At 32.4% G+C, this 22,097-nt stretch overlaps 1 protein-coding gene across 8 annotated transcripts in view; it reads left to right on the plus strand.

Annotated features, from left to right (window-relative positions):
• Window positions 1-22,097, plus strand: part of Dscam2 (Down syndrome cell adhesion molecule 2) — a 431,544-nt gene that overhangs the window by 404,994 nt on the left and 4,453 nt on the right. For all 8 annotated transcript variants that reach the window (XM_069036617.1, XM_069036619.1, XM_069036623.1 and 5 more), the window contains one exon: window positions 20,698-20,857. In XM_069036617.1, the coding sequence (XP_068892718.1) occupies window positions 20,698-20,857 (160 nt within the window). The remainder of the gene's footprint in view (window positions 1-20,697; window positions 20,858-22,097) is intronic.

A 22,097-nucleotide genomic window follows, 5' to 3' on the forward strand; every position in this document is an offset into this window, starting at 1 on the left:
CAACACTCTCAGTTTCTTGGTGCCTTTGTGCCAGCCTGACAATGGTAGAATGGTTAACACCGAGGACTCTCGCCACGTAACGTTGCCTACGACCATCCTGTAGCAAAGCAAGTGCTTGGACAGCTTCTTCGTGGGTCAGATGGTAGCTAACACGTTGAGGAACATTCATCATGTCAAATTTATATTACACAAATGACACATTCTATAAACAAGGCGACTACAAATAAACTGGAAGAAATGGGTATATTCATATACAGCGTGATCAATAAGGACTGAAGCTGTTGGCAGCAAATGACAGCAAAATATTCCCAAAGTATGAAATTTTTTTGTGCGTCAGTGTTGGCACCCGCTGCAAGTTGTGAATGTCAAAAAATTTAGGTTATGTTATGAGTTGGTAGTTTTAAAACACGATACGTACAAAACGACCAAAAACAGTATAAAATGTAATTAGCGGTACTTAATAATGGCCCACTGTTTCGATATTCATAAAAGCGACAGGCCGTGCCCGCATGCCCCTCCTGAGAAACAGAAACATGTTTTATGTGTTATTATTTTCGAGCTGAAAGTCTGCGGGATGCAGGGATTAGATCCGGGAAAATTTGTAAGGGTGGAACTTTAATTTCTTCTTTAAAATGGTTAGGCAACTTCCATATGACAAGCCTGTAAAGTAAGGAAAAGGAATGACGGGATTTTTAATGGTAAGGATTATTAGGCCCTGCATTAAACGTGCCCAACAAAGAACTTTGGATGCGTGTGTTTTACATAAGAATCACGCCTGTTTGGAGTGAAAGCTTTCGCACTGACTTTCGAGGGTTTTGTTCCATTCTACCTCGAACATTCTCAACTACATCTTCTGTAAGTGTAGATGTTCTACCGATAGGTTTTGCCTTTTTCACATCACCTGTTTGTAGGTAACGTTGCACCAATCTCATGCAATGCTGCCTAAACGCGACTAAGGTACCGGGCCGCCCAAGGTACGAGTACCAACTGGCTCGAGGAATATTTGTTGAAATTAGTGCAATGTATCGTCCGTGCTCCGTGGAATACTGCCAACCATTAGCAGCATCAAAATTTCCAATCCGAAAGTACGCCATACCAATAAAAATGTCTTGCTCTAGTGTGAAAACCATTTTCATTAATAAATTGATACAAAAATGACACTTGATTTTGAAGTTTAAATTTGCCCGTCAAAATTGACCAATGAAAATGTAATGCTACCAACTTCACTGAAATTTTCATCATGTTGTCATTGTTGCCAGCAGCTTCAGTCCTTGTTGATCACTCTGTATTATACAACTAGAGGATTGAAAATTCTCGGTTATACGAGACGTGTTGGCCGGAAACACCACGAGATCGTAGATCGAGTGGTGTTTCCGGCAACACGTCGAGTAATCGAGAATTTTCCATCCTCGAGTTGTATACGGGTATCATGAATAAAATAAATAAATAAATAAATAAACAGGTTCCCGAAACCGACTGGGCGCATTCAGTAGCAGAGCGATTTAATGTGACGTTAATGTGACGGCTAGCGCAAAAAATTTTGTAAGTTAAGGCGGCGAGCGAAAATACAAAGGTTGGTATATTCGAATATACAAAGGTTCGTATATTCGAAATCGCCCTGGTTACTACAATAACCGCTGTAATACATGGTAACTAAAGAAAATCAAAGATTCTTATTGGTTTATAAAGTAATGATTGATATAGTCAGCTTTATCACAAATTAAAAGAAAAGTTGCCAACAAAATCCTTATCGGTGTTGGTGCTTGCAAATAAGTAAATAAAAACTGTTTCTACATGATGTAGACCTAGTATGTTGCCTTCATGCATATTCGTTTTGGAAAAACACAGATATTTCAGGGTGGTGCGATAATTTTTGTGGGGAGTGTATGTATCTCGGGAAACAAACACGAAATACCGTGAGATCGAAAAAAAAATTAGAGTTGGCTGTAACCAAAAATTTCAGTTGGCAATTCGTTAAAATTTCAATTATCAGACGTCAGTCTTAAAAGTTAGGTTAGTAATTTTGAGAACGTTGAAATCTTGATTTTCATACAACCTATCGGTTGTAAAAGAATCATATTTAATCGTATTTACAAACTAGAGTAAATGTTCGAAATGTCTGCCTTCAGCTTCCAAACATAATGCTACTCTCTTCGCTTTCAAATGACCTTCGCAAAGTCGGGACATCAATTAAATTGCAGTTATCAGTAATTACTTGAATTAATTCGGGAACTGTGCCAGGCTTGTTTTTGAACACGTTGTTTTTCAGGTATGGAAAAACAAAATAATCAAGGCAAGTTGCTGGTAAGTGCCTTGAAAGTTACTATTGTAATTAATGACATCTGATGACATTTGAATTAAATTTTTACGTGCTGCCAACTGAAGTGTATTAATCATGGTCATCTCGATTTTTTTTATTTTCGATCGCACGGTAGTACCGTGCGGATTCAATCAACATACGAGTGGTAGTCGGTAAGAAAATTGCACGACATCACTATTTCAAGAAAAAACTCTAAATTCTGATTGGTTCTTCCATAGTGTCATGCAATTTTCTGAAAAATTTACTAGTAAATTTTCACTTATAATATCCCGATACATAGATTCTATCCGAGATTTTTTTTGAGTACATTGCTAACAAAGTTATCATTGCTTTGTCAGTAATGCACGAAAATAAAATTTTTCTACAATCGATGTAGAAAGTAGGTCTTTGCGCTTGCATTTGACAACGCAAAGTTGACGTTTTCCGAGGACTGTCACTTTGTCGCTCACGCGCGAAAAAATGTACGAGTACAAAACGCTCGCTCTTCGAATTTTTTGTTAAAATCAGATGTCCAGTGATTATTGTAACTAGTGACAACGAATAAACAGAAAGAATTGTTGTGTCAGTTTGTGTCGGTGTTCTTTGTGTTTTTACAAAAAACATTGCTCAAAAGCCTGTAGAAGGAAGGGAAACTGTTGAGGAAGCGTTTTCGTGTACACCTCCCGAAATTGTAAGTGCAGCAAAAGAACCAGAATGCACACTTCCAGAGCATGGATTACTTTTCAAAAACCGGAATTATTGTACTTTTAATGTCAATATTGTGAATAATTAGTTTCTGATTTTAAGAAGGTATTACATTCATTTGGTCCAAATAAAATAATATGTAGTAGTCATAGTTGCGATTGTAGAAAAAATCTTGTGTGTGTTGCGAGCGCAAATGTACATTGTCTCAATCGACAATGTATCACTTTGCGCTCCTAATACACAAATAGCTATTTCAGGATATGAATCTATGCAGAGGGATATTCAGCAAGAAAATCGCATGAATACATTAACCATCAGTGAAGGACAAAAAATGTATCTCTAAAGTCTTTTAAAAAAAATATATATATCAAGACTGTAACATTTTAACTCCTCAACAGATTGAACTTTTATTTTAAAAACTTCACCTCGTGACTAAAACGCCAAACTCACAGCTTGTCAAGGTCTATTTAAAAGATCACTTGGCGTCATGGAAACATATGCGATAAATGACGTTTTAAACATAGGAGTAGAAAAACTTTATTTCGCGTTAATGGTTTTTCTACTGCCAATTTCAAAATTATTTTTCGCACACTTTTAGCTTGCTTAATTTTTTACAAGTTCTGATAGTTTGTTAAATATAATTAACAAAATAATTTAACAATTTTAACCCATTTTTAAATTTCATTAATGTAGACTGTGTCCACTGACATTGAAATTAATTACGAAGCTCTAAAACTGAAAAGCAAAAATTTTAATCCCTATTATTAAAAGAATTCCCAATTCGAAAGGTAAAAAAAGGACCCAGGAAAACTATTTATTTAATTATCACAACAATAAAATGGTGCAAAAGCTCCCAAACAGTGGGGCTTAGGAAAAAATGATATTAAGGTTTTCAACCACATTTTCCCTCACAAACTCACCCTGAAATTCTTGGGAGACCATTCCGTAACACCCTGTATATTCTTAAGGGTGACAGTAATAAATTTCAAATTTTAATTTGCAAACGTCAATAATAATGACAATAAAGGTTAAACTACACCCAATTTTTGTGAAATGACAGGAAAAGGGTGGAGGAAATTTTTTGGCCGGCATAGTACATGTCCAAAGGAAACTCCAGTTGATTTTCCAGCAAAAGCAAAATTTTCATCACACTTTGTTTGGTAAGCTATTAAAGTTGATCTGCTCTGATATTATTAATATTTCGGGGAATACCAAATTCAATTATAGTTCTATTTATTCCAAATCGTCAAACAGTTCCACATCCATTATTAAATTCATATTTGTTTCTTTATTTTGAAGGTTTTGGATTATAATAATAAGGACTTTATTAAAGAGAGAAAAAAAAAGAAGCATACAAGACAATATACTGGGTGCCCCAAAATTCGCGGAACAACGTAGTAGTATGATGTTAAGTAGCCATTAAGAGATCAGGAAAAAATGTTTAAAAAAATCAATCTTCTTTTTTGTAGGAGATAGGGACCTATTCGTTACACTAAATGTGGCAACATTTAAAAACATTCTATGCATCCCAATAGTCTGCAAATATTTCATTTTTGTTGTATCCATGGAAATAAGAGGGAAAAATCAAAGCCGTGTTGCCGTACGCTATTTGAGGTAAAATGAACATAAAACTACTACTTGGAAATGCTGGAAATAATGAAGAAAATAATTGCAAACCTGATCACAATCGTTCAAAATTATTAGGCCACTGGCTAGTAAAAGACAAGTAGTCAAAATCTTTTTTATTATATAAAATAAATGAGATCAAAGCTGCACCTTTTGGGCCCCCATATCTTCAAATCTAAGAGGTATAGAATTTTTTAATTATTTTTCTCGTTATTTTCTAACATGAATTGACATTGCCTCGTTGAGTTGTTCCGCGAATTTTGGGGCACCCAGTATAAAAAAATACAATATAAAAATTTAGACAAACAAAATACAAAGATGGGCCGAAGTCTAGCAACAGTTATTCTACTTAACCTCAAAGAAAAGAAAAAAAAAAGCAATCAAAATCAAAAGTAAAAGGGGAATAAGAAAGTTAGATTACTAATATACAAAAGAAGAAAAAATCCTATGTGTATACAAATAAAGAAAATATATTTAGAGTAAGATTTAACAAAAAAAGTCAATTCACAAAAATAATGCTTACAGTAAAAGAAGACAACTAAGACAATATAAACTGAAGAAATTAATACAACAAAAAATAATTATATGTAAAGCTCGGATTATATGCACTGAAAAATGAAAAAAATATGTGCATATACAGGCTGTCCCAAAAATAGCGTACTAACTACTTACTACCGTATCCAGGATGTTTAAATGTACACGAAAAAAATATGGAAAAAATTTTTCTGACAAAAAAATAAATTATTATTATTTTTATTATTAACGGTAATACAATGTAAACAAAGATGTACTCGTACATCATTACCTTGCAATATTACCGTAGTGGATTTAAAATATTTTTTTCGATTTCCAAAGCTTCTAAATTCACTATTGTGCAGGATTAGATATTGGTAGTGAGTAATCCTGTACTTTGTGATAATATGTACGATTAGAGGTAGGTGTCATGATAATTTAATACATATATTTCAAAATAATTTTACTGTTAAGTGCCACTGTCAAGGACCGCCCAATCAGTAAATAAGTCGAATAGAATGTTTTAAACATTTTTCTGACGTTTACGGTAGTCTCTTCTACACCGTAGTGCACCGTTAGTCCCCTCTATTTTGGGACACCTGCATATGCACACTTTTTATATCATAAATATACTATAATATGCTTTATCACTTTTACAAAAAAGACAAATTTCGCAGAATTAATCTATTTATGCAAAATTTATTAATATAAAAACAAAACTGAAAATACAGGGTGTTTGAAAATTGCTAGTACAAAAAAAACTGTGGCATCTAGAAGCCCTAAGAAATCCAAAAAACCAATTTTTAATTTTTTTAAACAAAAGGGATAAAGTAACCCAATCCCAGCATATTTTACGCCTCAGGCGGGGCAGTATTTTTTAAACCTTGGTAACCAAGCGTGATAATAAAGGACTATACAACAATATGAAAAATAAATATTTTTTTGCAAGATTTTGGAAACTAACAATGGTACTAACAATTTTAACCCAATTTTTAGTAATTTTTATCTCGAAAACTAGAGGACTTTTATTAAAATTTTTTTTTGCCGATGACTTTAACTCACCATCACCAATTACCAGTATTTATAGGCATTATATCGGGTGTTTTAAAAAAAAAAAAACGCCTACTGGCGTTGAAGTGTCGATTGTGAACGCACTATACAGCTTACGGATCACGGATTATCTGTTTAAATCTTATAGTTGGTTGCAAAAAAAAAACGGGAAACGAAAATTTTTCTAATGTAAATTTGGTGTTAACCATTTGTCAATTAATTGTCTACTTGACAATGACAATGCCTATCAAAAATGTCATTGAATTTTGACCATAATTCTAACCTATCTATCGTAAGAAGGTTTCACACTATGAAATAATTGTAAAAATGTGTCAATTTTATTCTGGCAATTTCCATTTTTTTTTTTTGCAACCAACTGGAGCCATGTTAAAAAGTTACATTTTTATGGAAAAAATTATATAATTAATTATATAATTAAAATTTAAATTCTCATCTTTGAATACTTTTGCGAATTTTGCAAAATGTTATAGAGACAAGTTTTATAAATTGGCGAGTTAAAAGTAACACATGTATTTCAGATACGTGTGTATTCACACTCAAATACTCAAGTGCTTGCTGCAAGGCCTTGCAAAACACTTTCCCTGAACTTTCTTCGAATAATAATTCCGGATATTGTTACATCCAAGCAAAAATTGATTCAAATATTTTCGGCATATTGTTTTTAAAGGCTCTTTTCGTTACGACCGTTTGTGATTGAATGTTGCAAAATGCAAATTCACGTATAGCGATTAAAATTCTTCGAAAGAAAGGGTCGACATCCTTAGCAGGAAGTTTTAGGAACAGGAGATCTGTTCATTCCATTGTTAAATTTATGGTCTTATTTTTCTGGAATTACGCTTTACCAAGAAGTCCTATGTTTTCAAAGCAAGCGGATATTTTCTGATGTCCCTCTATCTGCACCATGTAGACTTGCAAGGGTTCAATAAATTAACAAAAAAAATCCGGAAAATTGCAGAAATATGCACTAATATGCATTTTTCGCCAAAATATGCTCAAGGTGCTTCAAATATGCAAAATATGCATTTTTGAAACGACGTAATTTCATTCAAAATTTGTTAATATGCCCAGAAAATCCAAAATTTTGTCTATATACGCCATAGAAACAAATATGCAATTTGCATAGAATCCCAGCTTTAATTATATGTAATATAAAAATAAAAGAAAGACTTTTTTTTCTAATTTCTTTCTCCAACTAGGTACTGCTCTCCTCCATCAAATATCAAATATCATTCAGAAGAAAGAATTGCTTTGCTTTTGCACGGAAGCTGTTTACTACTTTGCAAGTTCTGAATAATTCAACGGTGTTGAATAATCTGACGACGTGATACGTAAATGATCTTTTGAAAATTGCAGTACGATATTTCGGCATTGACAAGTTATAAACATGCCGAAGGTTAACGTCATGTAGGCTTCTGCGAAATTTAAATTTTCGTCTAAGATATGTTGGTTGATTTTAAAAGCAAACACGGACAGCTGATACTGAAAGATGTTCTCCACACGCAGCCACCTGAGTTCATTTATTTTTGTAGAAATGTGATCGTATTTTCTAAGTTTTAAGATAAATCTACAACAGTAGTTTTGAATTTTCTGTAACCTCGATTTGTTTTTTTGATCTAAGCAAGGATAGTAAATAATTAAGCAGTAGTTAAGATGTGAGACCACAAGGGACTCACATAGCTTTCTTCTCATTTTAAAGTTTAGAATATGATAGTTGGAATAAAACAACTTTAGGGCCGTATAACATCTTTTACAACAAAATTGACGTGGGCTTTAAATCTTCAATCATTATCAATAATCAAACCAAGATTTTTTACACTGTTGTGGGTTTGAAGAATCTTGTCATTTATTATTATTTGTGCATTCTGATTTACAAACTCCGTACATTTTCTACCGGAAAAACAGATGACGGCACATTTATCAATATTAAGTTTTAAATTATTATCTTCAGAATATCTGGCAATTGCCGCGAGATCAGTATTAATGTAAGTACTTACAAGCGTCATTAATTTCATGAGCTGCAAAATGATAGTATACTTGAGTGTCATCAGCAAAACTTCGATTTTTAACGAATTTTGTTATTTTAAATAGATCAGCCGTGTAAATAAGAAATAAAATGGGACCTAAAATAGAACCCTGTGGTACACCTGAACTAATGTCACCATACTGTGAAATTGAATTATTTATCAGAACATGTTGACCACGATTACTAAGATATTGACGAAAAAATGATACTGAGTTAGGATCAAACCCGTAACACAATGACTTTCCACACAAGAACGGGTGATCGAGTGTGTCGAAGGCTCTTCGTTTTTTTGAATTCTTTCATGACGAGTTGTACATTTGGCGTAAGCCACGGAGCATATTTTTTTTTAAATAAGCGAAGTCTTTATAGGAGCGTGCAAATCAAATAATTTGATAATATGAGACGATAAAAAATCAATTTTTTATCATACCTGAATCATAATCCCTGTTTTTAGAATTTGTGTTTATAATACGTCTATAAACGTCAGTGAGTAGGAGTCGTTTATGGCTTTATAAAAGTACACTATATTTTAATGAAATTTTTATCAATGTTTCAGTGTATTACACCAAAAAACTTCCAATATTAATGTTCAAACTCTACTTTTTAACATCTGTTGCAGATGTAGTTGCATCCGTTTCGTTGAATCACCAATTAATACGAAATTCCCTAGAATTTGAAAATTTATTTTTTTTATTTAAAAATTAAAACAAGGGTGCAAATTCTAAAAAATAACATAAAAAACTGGTTTTATAAGGGTATTGGCGCACTCGTCCCATAGAAAACTACCCTACGGGTCGTTTTCTACACCTGGGACTCGTGCACCAAATCAACCCTTATAAAACTCGTTCTTTAATATGCTATTTTGACGCTAAAATGCGTGCGAAAAAGGGTCCTTAAAACACTAAAGCTTTAAGGTCGCTTAGGTAATAACAAATTCACCTATAGATATTTTGAACAATGGTAAATACATATACATTAATAGACTGCGTCCACTGATAGAATGCCTTTTTTTTTATTATTCCTTAGATAACAAAATCCCCAAACCATAACATTAAAATATTAAGAAGCATTCGCGCCACTGATTCTCATTGGTTGTTATGAAACCCACGCGAAAAATAAATTATATGACATTTCAAATTTGAAATTGTCAGTTCTGTCAAAGTGGTTTAAACATTTAGATTTGCGATTTTTCATCTTTAGAGCTTTGTTTTGCGATTCTCTGGTTTTAAAAGTTATTAGTTTTGATCGTGTTGCTGTTTTGATCTGTTCCGTTGCGATTTTTTGTTGATTTTTTTAAATTTGTGAAGTGAGTGCGTGCCTCAAAAATCTAATTACAAACATCGAAAATGATACAGAGGTAATTTTTGTTCATGCATTAAATAGGAGTACATATTAAATAATCTTTTGCTTGTGTTTAGCCATTTCCGAAAAAAGCTGGATATTTTAATTTCAATAGCCAGCTTTTTCGGAAATTCGAAAATGTATTGTGGGTTGCATTTTTTATTCCGTCGGGCACATTATTACTCGTGAAATACCCTGTATTAATAAAACCTAATATATTACTCCTACTGTACTGAAGTTTTCTTTCGCCTTTCGTCATGCAGAATAATAATAAAACATCACGTGTAAACCTGCTCTTTCCATTTTTTAAAATTTCGCGCCGGATCTATTTGTTGTAGCGTAGAGTGAACATTTTTAGTAACATTTATGTCAAGCAATCTATGAGTGGACAGAGTTTACACAATTTATAATCGCAACGAAACAACAACAATTGACCATTTCTATATCAACGATTACTTCGAAAAAGGTATTTCAATTTACTTTTTTTGTTATAATTTTCAGATTGTAGTGCAGGTATAATAAAAAATAGCGTATGCTATTATCAGCTATAATATAACTAGTGGTATGATTATTATCGATGATATAATGAGTGAAATGTGCTGCTTCAATTTCACGAATTTAATATCATCGATGATTAATCATTCCACGTGTTATATTCGACGAGACAATATAATGAGTGAAATACAAAATTATTCATTTATTTGTCAAACTGACAAATTTATTTCAATCAAAAATCGTAACGACGAAAGTAAATAAGATAATAATTTTTTTGTTTTTTATTTATTATCGCTGTGATAGCCATGCAACTAAGAACTTTACGCGTTTTCATTGGATCATTCATGATCACGTGATACATGAATTATATTGTCATCAATATTGTTTAAATACAAAATATTATCCCAACGAACACTTTTCAAATCCATTGTAAAACCAGCTACAGAAAAAAAATTTAAATCCCTATATGTCACTACTTTAGGTGGGATACGATTACTACAGAAGTTAAACTTACAAAATACTGATATTATATAACAACATATTACTCCAGATGTAAGCACCGCATCTTTGTTATTGGTATAAATAACATCTATGATTTTTTGAGACGTTAACGTAACACGAGTAGGTTCAGAAATCATCTGTTTGAAATCATAAGCTGAAAAGGATTCTTCCATTTTATTGCTAAGTGAGTGGTCTATGTTAAAATCTAGAATAATTATATCATCAGATTGAGGCAAAATGTCTTCAAAGTAATGTAACCTAGAATTAACATTACTAGAAGGTGGTCTGTATATGACACCGATAACTAAATTTCTTTTTTATAATTTGCTGTTTTAACAAAGTTGTTAACGCATTCGTTTTGAATGCGTTAATAAGCTATTAACACATCCGAAATCTAGGAACTATTTTCAGTTGGTAACACACATTGCCGGCAGCAAATTGACTCTGGTATTCTCTGCTATTTGCCGCAGTTCTGGATAATTCATCTTTAATGGCAATTTCACTTGCGAAAAATGACAATTATGTTTAGTCTAAATTCAAATTTAGAATTTTACTTTAAATGTTAACCATGAAATAAATGTGTCACCATGTCAGCAACACAACTGTCACAAAATTCCCTAAATTACCAAAATTGATTTTATTTGTAAAAAAACATGTATTTAATATGCAAATTAGAAAAAATAGCATAAAAAATTCGTTTTATAAAACTTAAGTGCACTCGTCATTTACAGGCACTCCTGCTTGCAGCAGTCGTGCTGCAAATCTGACTCGTGTCTTAATACAGGGTGTCCCCAAAAAAGAAGACGAGTCCATAACTCCCTTATTTATCGGAAGATTTTAATTATCTGTACACCAAATTAAATGATTGCTAATAGGCTACAAAATGGCCTAATAAATTCAAGTATAGCCCCATGAACTTCAAGGGTAAACTGTCAAAAAAAAAATTTTCAAATGGGATTACATATTTTTTTTTAGTAATTCTGATAGAGATTTTTATTCTGAAAATAACAGTGTATCACAAGTATACACTTAAATGCCAAAAATTCACAAAAAAAAATGTAAAAAAACGCTACTATCGTCTATGTTCCATTTTGCGCTAAACATTGGGGGCATATCTGCGCAATCCCACATATTATTATTTGTCATTTGTTTTTCTAGCTACCTTAATTTGGTTATTACATTGTAACGCAATGCATTTTGATAGCTTTTCGCTTGGTGCTCGTCATTTGTTTCAAAAGTTAGTGTAATTTTTTTTTATGTCAAGTTATACTTGTGATACATTGTTGTTTTTAGAATTAAAATCTCTATCAGAATTACTAAAAAAAAGTATCTAATCCCATTTGAAAAAAAATATTTTGACAGTTTAGTCTTGAAGCCCTTGGAACTATACGTCAATTTATTAAGCCGTTTTGTAGCCTATTAAAAACCATTTAATTTGGTGTATATATAATTAAAATCCTCCGATAAATAAGGGAGTTATGGACTCGTCTTTTTTTTTGGGGACACTCTGTATAAGTTTTATAAAACTCAAACTCGAACTCTAATCCATAAATGTTCAAATGCGTCAATGTCAAGAAATTCTTCCAGCACTACTTCAGTTGGAAAATGCCAACACCACCGCCACATCTAAATCGATCACGCCTGTATAACTTATATCAGTAATTTTGACAATATCAGAACAGATGTCATATGACAACCACGTCTCAGAGACTGCCACTATATCAAGATCATTACGGAGTATAATATTAGTGAATTCGTTAAATGAAGTAAACAGCGAGCGCACATTTAAATGACCAATAGGCTTGCCCGACATCGGTTGACGCGACGCCAAGCGACGGAGCGCGGCGTTTTTCAGTTTGTAAACAAACAGTTTCGTATTTGACGATGTGTAAAATCGACTTTTTGAAAGTAAGAAATTCAAATTATATAGAAAAAAGAAAAGAATGATCAATCGGGGAGGTGTTTGCTGTGTTCCGGGTTTACAAAATACCGAAAAAAAGAATCGGTAATTGAAATTTTAATCATGTATTTGGCATGCGTACTTGCTAACAAAAAAGAACCTCTTATTCGTGAGAATTAAAAAACAACAATTAATTGTTACTTTTTATACAATAAATAAACAGTTGATGCATAACGCAGTTAATTTCAATTGCATTAATAATTTACATGATTAATGTAGTGCGTTAAATACCGGGACATTTTTTTAACTCTGAACATAGTCCATACTTATTCCCTAAGTTCAATTTGAAAAAACACAGGTCAATGCATTGTGAGTTGTTATGCAACCAACTATACCGAACATCAGAGATTTTGAAATAATGTTAAAAATTGTTCCGATTGATGGAATTGGTCTAACATGTGTTGCATTGTAAATGTCACGCACATTTCTAATGCTCTGATTGGCATAGAATAACTGCATTATGTGTATTTCTTCTTCAAACAACTTGACCATTTTGTTAAACTGTCAAGTACTTATTTTCGTTACCTTGGTTACGTGATTACATACATGCATTGACCTGTGTTTTTTAAAACTGAACATAGGGAATAAGTATGGGCTATGTTCAATGTAAAAAAAATGTCCCGGTATACTGGACAAAGTATTTGAAGTAAAACCATTGAATGTTAGGAATTATGGTACGTTTAGATCTGACATTTGTATCCGGACATTTGTGTCCAGTGTCGGACACACAATTTCAAGAACAGTTTACATTAGGTGAAATAAACGATATAAATTACATGACATAAATGTCAGCAACAAGCATAAGAGCTTTTTTTGATATGAGTGGGTCAGATTAAAGGTCCATGAGTCCCAAAAAAGTTCAATTTACACAAGAACGAGTTGAATACAACGTTTTTTTGTTCGACGACCACCTTAAGGCTCCAAATCGCTTAAAATCTTTAAAATTAACTTGACGTTTCTTTTTGACAAGTTGTCACATTTATCAAAATCCGTTCACATAGGAGAAAATTCTCAAATTCTGACAGTGTCGAACAAAAATAGTATATTATGATACAAGTTTATAAGGAAGCCTTTAAAGCACGCGCGACGAGTTTAAGAGCACGACGCGTAGCGGAGTGCTTTTACCGTCGCAAGTGCTTTAAAGGCCCTTATAAACGTGTATCATACGCTATTTTTTATTATACCTGCACTACAATCTGAAAATTATAACAAAAAAAAGCAAATTGAAATACCTTTTCCGAAGTCATCTGTGTCATTAATCGTTGATATAGAAATGGTCAATTGTTGTTGTTTCGTTGCTATCATAAATTGTGTATAAATGTCTATTTACCATTGTTCAAAATGTAGGTGAATTTGTTGTTACCTAAGCGACCTTAAAGCTTTAGTGTTTTAAGGCCCCTTTTTCGCACGCATTTTAGTGTCAAAAAGAGGGATTCTGATTCAGGTATAATAAAAACATTTTTATTGTACATATTTACACTGATACTGTAATTTTGTCATAAGAGTTATGAAACTATCAAAGCGGAAAATTGCTGCAAGTATGATTATTGATTATTATAGGTATATTCTTCGGTTGACATCGAAAATATCTCCGCCATCTCGACCAAAGCATCCCTTTTTTTAATTCTATCCTTATAGACTTTATCTTCTACGTCCCACAGTACAGGCTTATTGTGGTACAAGTCAATTAGTTCGTCTATTTCTGTTTTTAGCCACTCTTTTTTTTCACTCATTTCAGATAAATAATATACAATAGCAGCAATGAAAATAAAAATTATTCACAAATTGCAGTGAAATGCACTCAGTACTTATTGCTCGACAGTCGACAGAAAAATAGACCGCTAATCAACTTTAAGAACTTATCGCCGATATTCATATGTCTGCAAAAAATACCCGTTTCCACCTATACCTCTAGAAGTGTCGGTAGATATTGCAGACATACGCCACAAATGTACCGGACAGAAATTCTACCCCGTTTACATTAAGCTATAGCTACTGTCCGACATAAATATCATACAATAAGTGTCAGATGTAAACCTAGCATTATTATCATCAAAACATTTTTATTTCGTTGCATCTTAATATGCATTTGATCTTTAGGAGAATAGACAAAAAATCGCAATTTTGTGCATGAAATTGCTCTTTGGCAATGAGAATATTCCAAATAAGTACTATTAAAATCGCGCTAGTTCCTCTTTAAATATGTTTTTAATCGCCAAATCTCAAAAATCACACTAATAACGTTCCGAATCGAAATTTTGTCGTTGAACTTGCTCATTTGTATTTAAAATATAGCAACAATTTATAGAGATTGCTGTTTTGAGGCGCCAATATTTCTCTAAATTCCGAATCGAAAATTTTACCTTTAGACAAGTTTTTTTCCGTAAACAGTTCGTATCAATCAACTGAAAGCCGCAAGTTATTATTTTTTGCATGATTTATTGTACACTTGAATGCGACAATTTCAAAAATTCCTGTGTTCTAATGACTGATATAACATATAATTAATGAGTTTTTTGAATGAAAATGACAAAGGAGAACCATAGTCTGCAAAAGTGAGCAGTTAACACACTTCTTAAATTCTCCAGAACAATTTTATAAATTTATAATGACATTTCAAACTGTCAGATTTGACATAACGTTTTCCAAAGTGGAAGTTGAGTGGAGGTTTAGGTACCACTCAATATAAGGTGCTATTCCGGACACGTAATCTTGGCCAACATTTTTTAGACATTTCTAAAAAAAATTATGTAAACCAGTCATTAGTGTCATTAATAAATGACAATTATTAAAAATCACTGTGAAGTTTTTCTTGTGACATCAAAAAAGCAGGGAAATGGCATTATCGAGTCAAAAGTTGGGTTATATTCAATAAAGGCCAGTTCACACATATTTGTCAGTTAAATGTCAGTCGTGGTCAAACTTGCAGATTGGATTTGTATGAAATTCGTATCGCACCATACTTGACTTGTGGTTAACCATTAACGAACCGATATCTTTACGAATTTGGCTCGCCATGTATCAGATGTGACAGATATTTCGCTGGTGGATGGGGCGCAATTGAAATAAAAATGGCGCAATTGTTGTCTTCGTGTTCGTGCAGAATCATTTTCTTCAAGAGCTTGAACTTTTTAGGGTTTTTAGGGAAAAAACTTATGTTTCTTCAATACCGACAGTACCGTTTTTTCTGATGTTTCAATGTCACGAGCAACTTGTGACGTTCTTCTTCTCTTGTGGACGTTCCTGGATTTTCTTGAACACACAATAGAATGTCCAATTCCATGATATCATTAAATTTGGGTGCTTGCCGTTTTTAAAGGCTCCGTACTTTCTTAAATTTATTTCGAGACGGCTAAATTTGCGAGCATCTGGGGTTTCTTTGTTCGGAAATCTAGCATTGTAAATTCGAACTGCTTCATAGCTATTTTTATTACATTGAAAGTAGACTTGTAACATATCTGTTAACACACTGTTATTCATAGTTATATTTTTCAAAGACAATCCAACTCGAAAATTTTTAACCAATCGAATTGCAGCATTTTTCAAATTTGGACCAATCAACTTGATTTATAGTGAAAAAACACCGAGCAGAGTGAAAAAACAACCAGCTGAGTGAAAAAACAACTAGTGGTTTTTCAGCGAAAAAATTTATGTCAAAATAAAATGTCAAATTGATTAGGTCAACTCGATAAAATTTTTCTCGGTGGATTGTCAAGTCGAACACAATTCGTGGTCTAATTTTTTCTGCAAAATTTGTCATTTAAGGCATTCGTAGCTTTTGCTTTGCGTTGCAAAAGCTACTCATGTCTTAAATGACAAATTTTGTCGGAAAAAATTAGACCACTTATTGTATTATACAGGGTGTCCCCAAAAAAGAAGACGAGTCCATAACTCCGTTATTTATCGGAAGATTTTAATTATCTGTACACCAAATTAAATGGTTGTTAATAGGCTACAAAATGGCCTAATAAATTCAAGTATAGCTCCATGGACTTCAAAGGTAAACTGTCAAAATATTTTTTTTCAAATGGGATTACATATTTTTTTTTAGTAATTCTGATAGAGATTTTTATTCTGAAAACAACAATGTATCACAAATATACACTTAAATACCAAAAATTCACAAAAAAAAATTTAAAAAACGCTACTATCGTCTATGTTCTATGTTTTGCGCTAAACATTGGCGGCATATTGCGCAATCCCACATGTTATTATTTGTCATTTGTTTTTCCAGCTACCTTAATTTGGTTATTACATTGTAACGCAATGCATTTTGATAGCTTTTCGCTTGGTGCTCGTCATTTGTTTCAAAAGTTAGTGTTATTTTTTTTTATGTGAAGTTATACTTGTGATACATTGTTGTTTTCAGAATTAAAATCTCAATCAGAATTACTAAAAAAAGTATGTAATCCCATTTGAAAAAAAATGTCTTGACAGTTTAGTCTTGAAGCCCTTGTAGCTATACGTAAATTTATTAAGCCGTTTTGTAGCCTACTAACAACCATTTGATTTGGTGTATAGATAATTAAAATCCTCCGATAAATAAGAGAGCTATGGACTCGTCTTTTTTTTTGGGGACACCCTGTATATGAAAAAACGATCAGAAAGAAAAAATAATATGACAGAACGTGTAATAAATATTGCACTTGTTTTCCATAGTAGGTATACCTGATTTTATTCGAAGAAAAAATTTTCAATAATGCTATTTATTTATTTTTAGGGTTATTATTAAATGCATTCTAATATGTGGCCTATCGTGGGATTCAAAAAAATAATCTTTTCCAAAACCAAAATTAAAAAAATATACCAAGTTATTTGAAAAAACAAAGTTAACTATCATCTGACCTTGAATGACTTTTTGAAGAAAAAATTAATCGATGTAGTGGTTATAGTGTTTTTAAGGTGATTTATTCCAGTTTTCGCTTTTTTAAATCGCGCCATAAATAACGGAGATATGGCCCTGTATACTATTTTTCGTGCCTCCGCTCCGGCCGCAATTCAGTAGTTTGTAGACCTCGAAATCGTTGAGAAACACAAGCGTTGCCGACCTAGTCCGGTAAAACGTAGGGATTTTGAGTTGTGATCGGTTTCGGTTGGCATGTGTTATCAGAATTCTGTCAAGCGTCAATGTTTGTTCTGTGGATGGCTCGTTAAAAATGCTTTTCTATTTATAATAATGTACAAACTACAAAGAAGCAATATTTAACTAAAATTAATTAATTAAAATTACGTTTTGAGCCACTTTTTGAATATGGGCTGGTGTATCCATTACACCAAATGTTTCAGGAAAATGTCAAAAACAAAACAAATTAATTAAATCTAATAAATGTCAGGAAACAATGTTTAAATTTAAGTGTTGCCAACACAAAAAAAGTACTTAATACCAATTATTAAAACAAGTGCTTTAACTTCCATTTAACAAAAATCCGTAAAAGACGACACAAAAAATATTGTGTATCACACGTCCAGAAAATATTTTGCGAGCATTCGTACTTGCAATACTTGTCTATCGACTCGTACTGCAAACCGTACTCATGCTCGCAAACGTGCAGTTTCTGGCCTTGTGATACAAATAACTATTATCTTCAAACCCATCACAAAAAAAAAATCGGACATGAACATAATAATTTTTTTCCTGCAGTTAGGTACCTACATTAACACTACAATTTTCAAATTTTAAGGCACCAGTAATTCCTACTTCTCTGGTAATATTATTGATACCTACTTTAAGTTTCCATAAAGTTGTAATGTCTACAACACTATCTAAATTATCCGATCTACTTTCAGCAAATTTCCAGGTAAAACTTTCCCAAAATGAATGATCGGGATTTGTAATTTTCAGTACCCTGAACTTTTACTACTTAGATAGCAGAGCCCAAATCTTCGATATCTCCCATTGTCAAATTGGTGATTTCATGCATGGAGAAGTGCCGGTCACACCTAGTATTTATATACAGGTGTCCCAAAAAATGGCGTACTAACGGTGCACTACGGTATGGAAGAGATTACCGTAAACGCCAGAAAAATGTTAAAAAAATTCTATTGGACTTATTTTCTGATTTGGCGGTCTTTAAATGTGACACTTAACAGGTCAATTATTTTGAAATATATGTATGAAATTGTCATGACAGCTACGTCTAATCGTACATATTACCACAAAGTACAAGATCACTCACTATCAATATCTAATCCTGCATAATAGAGAATTTTGAAGTTTTGGAAATCGAAAAAATTATTTTAAATCCCCTACGGTAACATTGCAAGGTAATGATGTATGAATATATCATTGTTTACATTGGATTATCGTTAATAATAATAATAAAAATAATATATTTTTTTGTCGGAAACGTTTTTTCCATATTTTTTTCATGTACATTTAAGCATCCTCGATAAGGTAGTAAGTAGTTTGTACGCCATTTTTGGGACACCCTGTACATAACCTACAATAATAATTTATAATTATTCCTCTAGGGAACTCAAAAATTTTACCTATGTAACTAGATACTTTTCTTCAAGAGTAATTATGTCGAAATCATACACTTGTCGCCCGGGACTGGTGGTATACAGTTTGTCGCGATCTGCGTCAATTCTGGAACCGTGCAATGCATTTCGTTTTCAGTGGCATCGGACATATGTACTTCAGATATTCACTAAATATAACAACTTACAACTGTTTTCTTTTTAACACTGAAGGGCCAACTTGCGCTATTTTTGACATTTGATATCCACCACAGTGGAACCAGTTAAATATTGGGTAATAATTTCGTTAAGTATCTCACTTTTTTAGAGGCTTTATTTAATATTAAATATTTCGTGTAATTGATAAATAAATCGTGACAAATCCTTCAAATAACCTCATTTGACTCGGTCGAGCCGTCGGTGGATACTTCTATTTCTAGGATTTGAAGTATTTCTACTCCGCTCAGAAAAAAAAATCCATTTTAACCATTTCGATGGAGATACACAAAACGTCATTTTCGACCACTTGAAGATAAAATAATTTTGAAAATAGCAGTAAAAAAAGGATTAACACGAAATAAAGTTTATACCATGGTTTATTGATAAAAAAAATTCACTGTATTGTAACAAATAAACCAGGCAAAAATGAATAGGGAATTCCACAATTTTTCTTGGAAAGCAAAGTAATTGCCCCAATCCTTCCACGTATTCTTAAACACTAGATAAATTTAAAATGTTACAGGTATGTACAGTTGCGGAATTAAAATTTCGGGCAGTATTGTCAATGTCATGATATAAACTCTAAAACAACCTTTACGTTAATAACCTTATTTTTTACTCTTGTCATGTTTTTGTTTTTTGGCATTCAAAAATTGTCATTTATAGCATAATAACGGATAGGCAACATGTCAAAGCGATGATTTAATTACACTCAGTGCAACTAACTGAAATCTCAAAATTCAAAATTGATTGGGTGACTGACACAGAAAAGTTTAATTTTTGAATGTCAGTCATGATGACAGTAGAAGGTGCTTTACAAAGATTTTGTTGAAGTGACAGAAAAATAGTGCCCGAAATTTTAGTTCCGCAACTGTACTTGAAACATTACATTTAATGTATATACTTACATATTTATACAGGGTGGAACAAAAGTATCAAATATTGGCTGTAACTTTTTAATTTGACAATTTATGAAAAAATGTTGAATATAAAAGTTGATTGGTGTATTATCCTGCATCATCTGGTCTTTCTAGTTTGTTCCTATCTTCTTTTGTTTCGCTGCTATGGCAACCAACTTTGGTTTTTTTAAGTAGCACCCATACATTTTTTGTGTGATTTTCAAACAAGCGTATCTTTCTGTATTCATAAATATAGTTTTGCCATTATGGGGAAAAAGAATAAAATTAAAAAAAAAACAAAGGTGACAAAATTAACTTACTAAGTAATAAAATGCAATATCAAGAATGTTGACAATTTTTGTTGAACGTCATGCATGATAATAAACCAAACAATTTTTATATTAAACATTTTTTCATAATTTTTCAAATTAAAAAGTTACAACGATTATTTGATTCTTTTGTTCCACTCGGTATATTTCTAACACATTTCATTACAAATTTTAAACTGTATTTATAAAAAATCAAAAAAGGAAAAATTCCCTATTCATTTTTGCCTAGTTTATTATACTAATATACTGCCGTGTAGCAAAAATTTCAGAGTACAAAAGGTCATGGAAGAAGACGTTCTAACAGAAAAAATGATGCAGATAGCGAAGAAAGTGACTCAGATCTTGACCAATTAACCGCCGCCGCTGGAAGATCAGAATCTTCTACTCATAATCAGTTGGAAATCAAACGGAAACAAAGTAAGTGGAAGTTATATAAAAAATAAGGTAATAAAAATTTAGTACCTAATTCTGTATCAGTTGTCAGTTATTCAAGTTTGGACATTTTATTTGCAAAAGACACATTTGCAAACCACCATACTGTCGCGCTTGTGTTTTAAATACCTACAATAAAGTCCATTATTTCAGTACAGAAAATTAGTTTAATCAAAACCATAGAAAATATACAATATAATCAACAAAAAAAAAAGAGATAAGGAGCAGCAATGGAAAACAAAACTTTTTAAGACTTCGTTACTCTAATGATGACAGTTTTGCTCTTGAAACTTGCGTCAGCTTTAGTTTAGTAATAAAGTGTGTTTGGTGTAAAGGAACCAATAAAGTGTTACAGTCGTGAACACCAGGTGGTCCATTAAATTTCATTTAAATCAGTTATCATCAAATTTATAAATTAGGAAATTTCCTATGAGAAAGGACCAATATTTTCTTCGTACAAGCAACCATTTTCGCCCATTACAGCTTAATAGATCTAAACCTCGTGTAGTCCGCTGACTACATTCAAAAAAGCACTAAAATGTGAAGTGACGCAACTCAAGTGGGGAAAATTACATCGCATGAAAAGTGTAAAATGATATTTCAATAAATATTTCCTTATTGCTCATATAATTGAAGCAGTTACTATGAAATATGTATCTACCTTAGAAAATTGTCCACGAAAAAAGTTCTATACTTTTTTTCTTGTCCGAGTATCCGTTTTCTCATATTAGAGCTTACTAAGCTTAAACCAATTATTAAGTGGACAAACAAAAAATAAACTTCCTTCAAAGTACAACCACAAGCTTTCAGGACGTTGGTGCAAGTGTATTCCAGTTGACGAGGACTACACTACAATAGTATATTACACTATTAGTGATGAAAGTGCCTAATTTTTCAAGGAGCAATACATGATATACCTACTCTCGAGCGCCAGGGAGTGAGGATAGTATTGCGAGTTGAAAAATCGCACTTTGATCACGAATTGTGTATACTATTTTTTCCAACATCGCTTATGAAAATGAGTCTCAATTTTAAATTTCTTTATAATTATTTCACTCCCCTATAAAATTAATTGTTACAATCTAACACTCAATTTGTCAGGATTCAAAAAAAACAAACTCAGACCTCTTAATAATTCACTATATTAAGGACTCTTGCAAATCAGTACAAGTTACCAGATCTTAGGTCAAAACAAGAGTGTCTAAAAACTAAGTAAAATCTCATT

This window comes from Tenebrio molitor, chromosome 1, assembly GCF_963966145.1.
Source record: "Tenebrio molitor chromosome 1, icTenMoli1.1, whole genome shotgun sequence".
Lineage (NCBI taxonomy): Eukaryota > Metazoa > Arthropoda > Insecta > Coleoptera > Tenebrionidae > Tenebrio > Tenebrio molitor.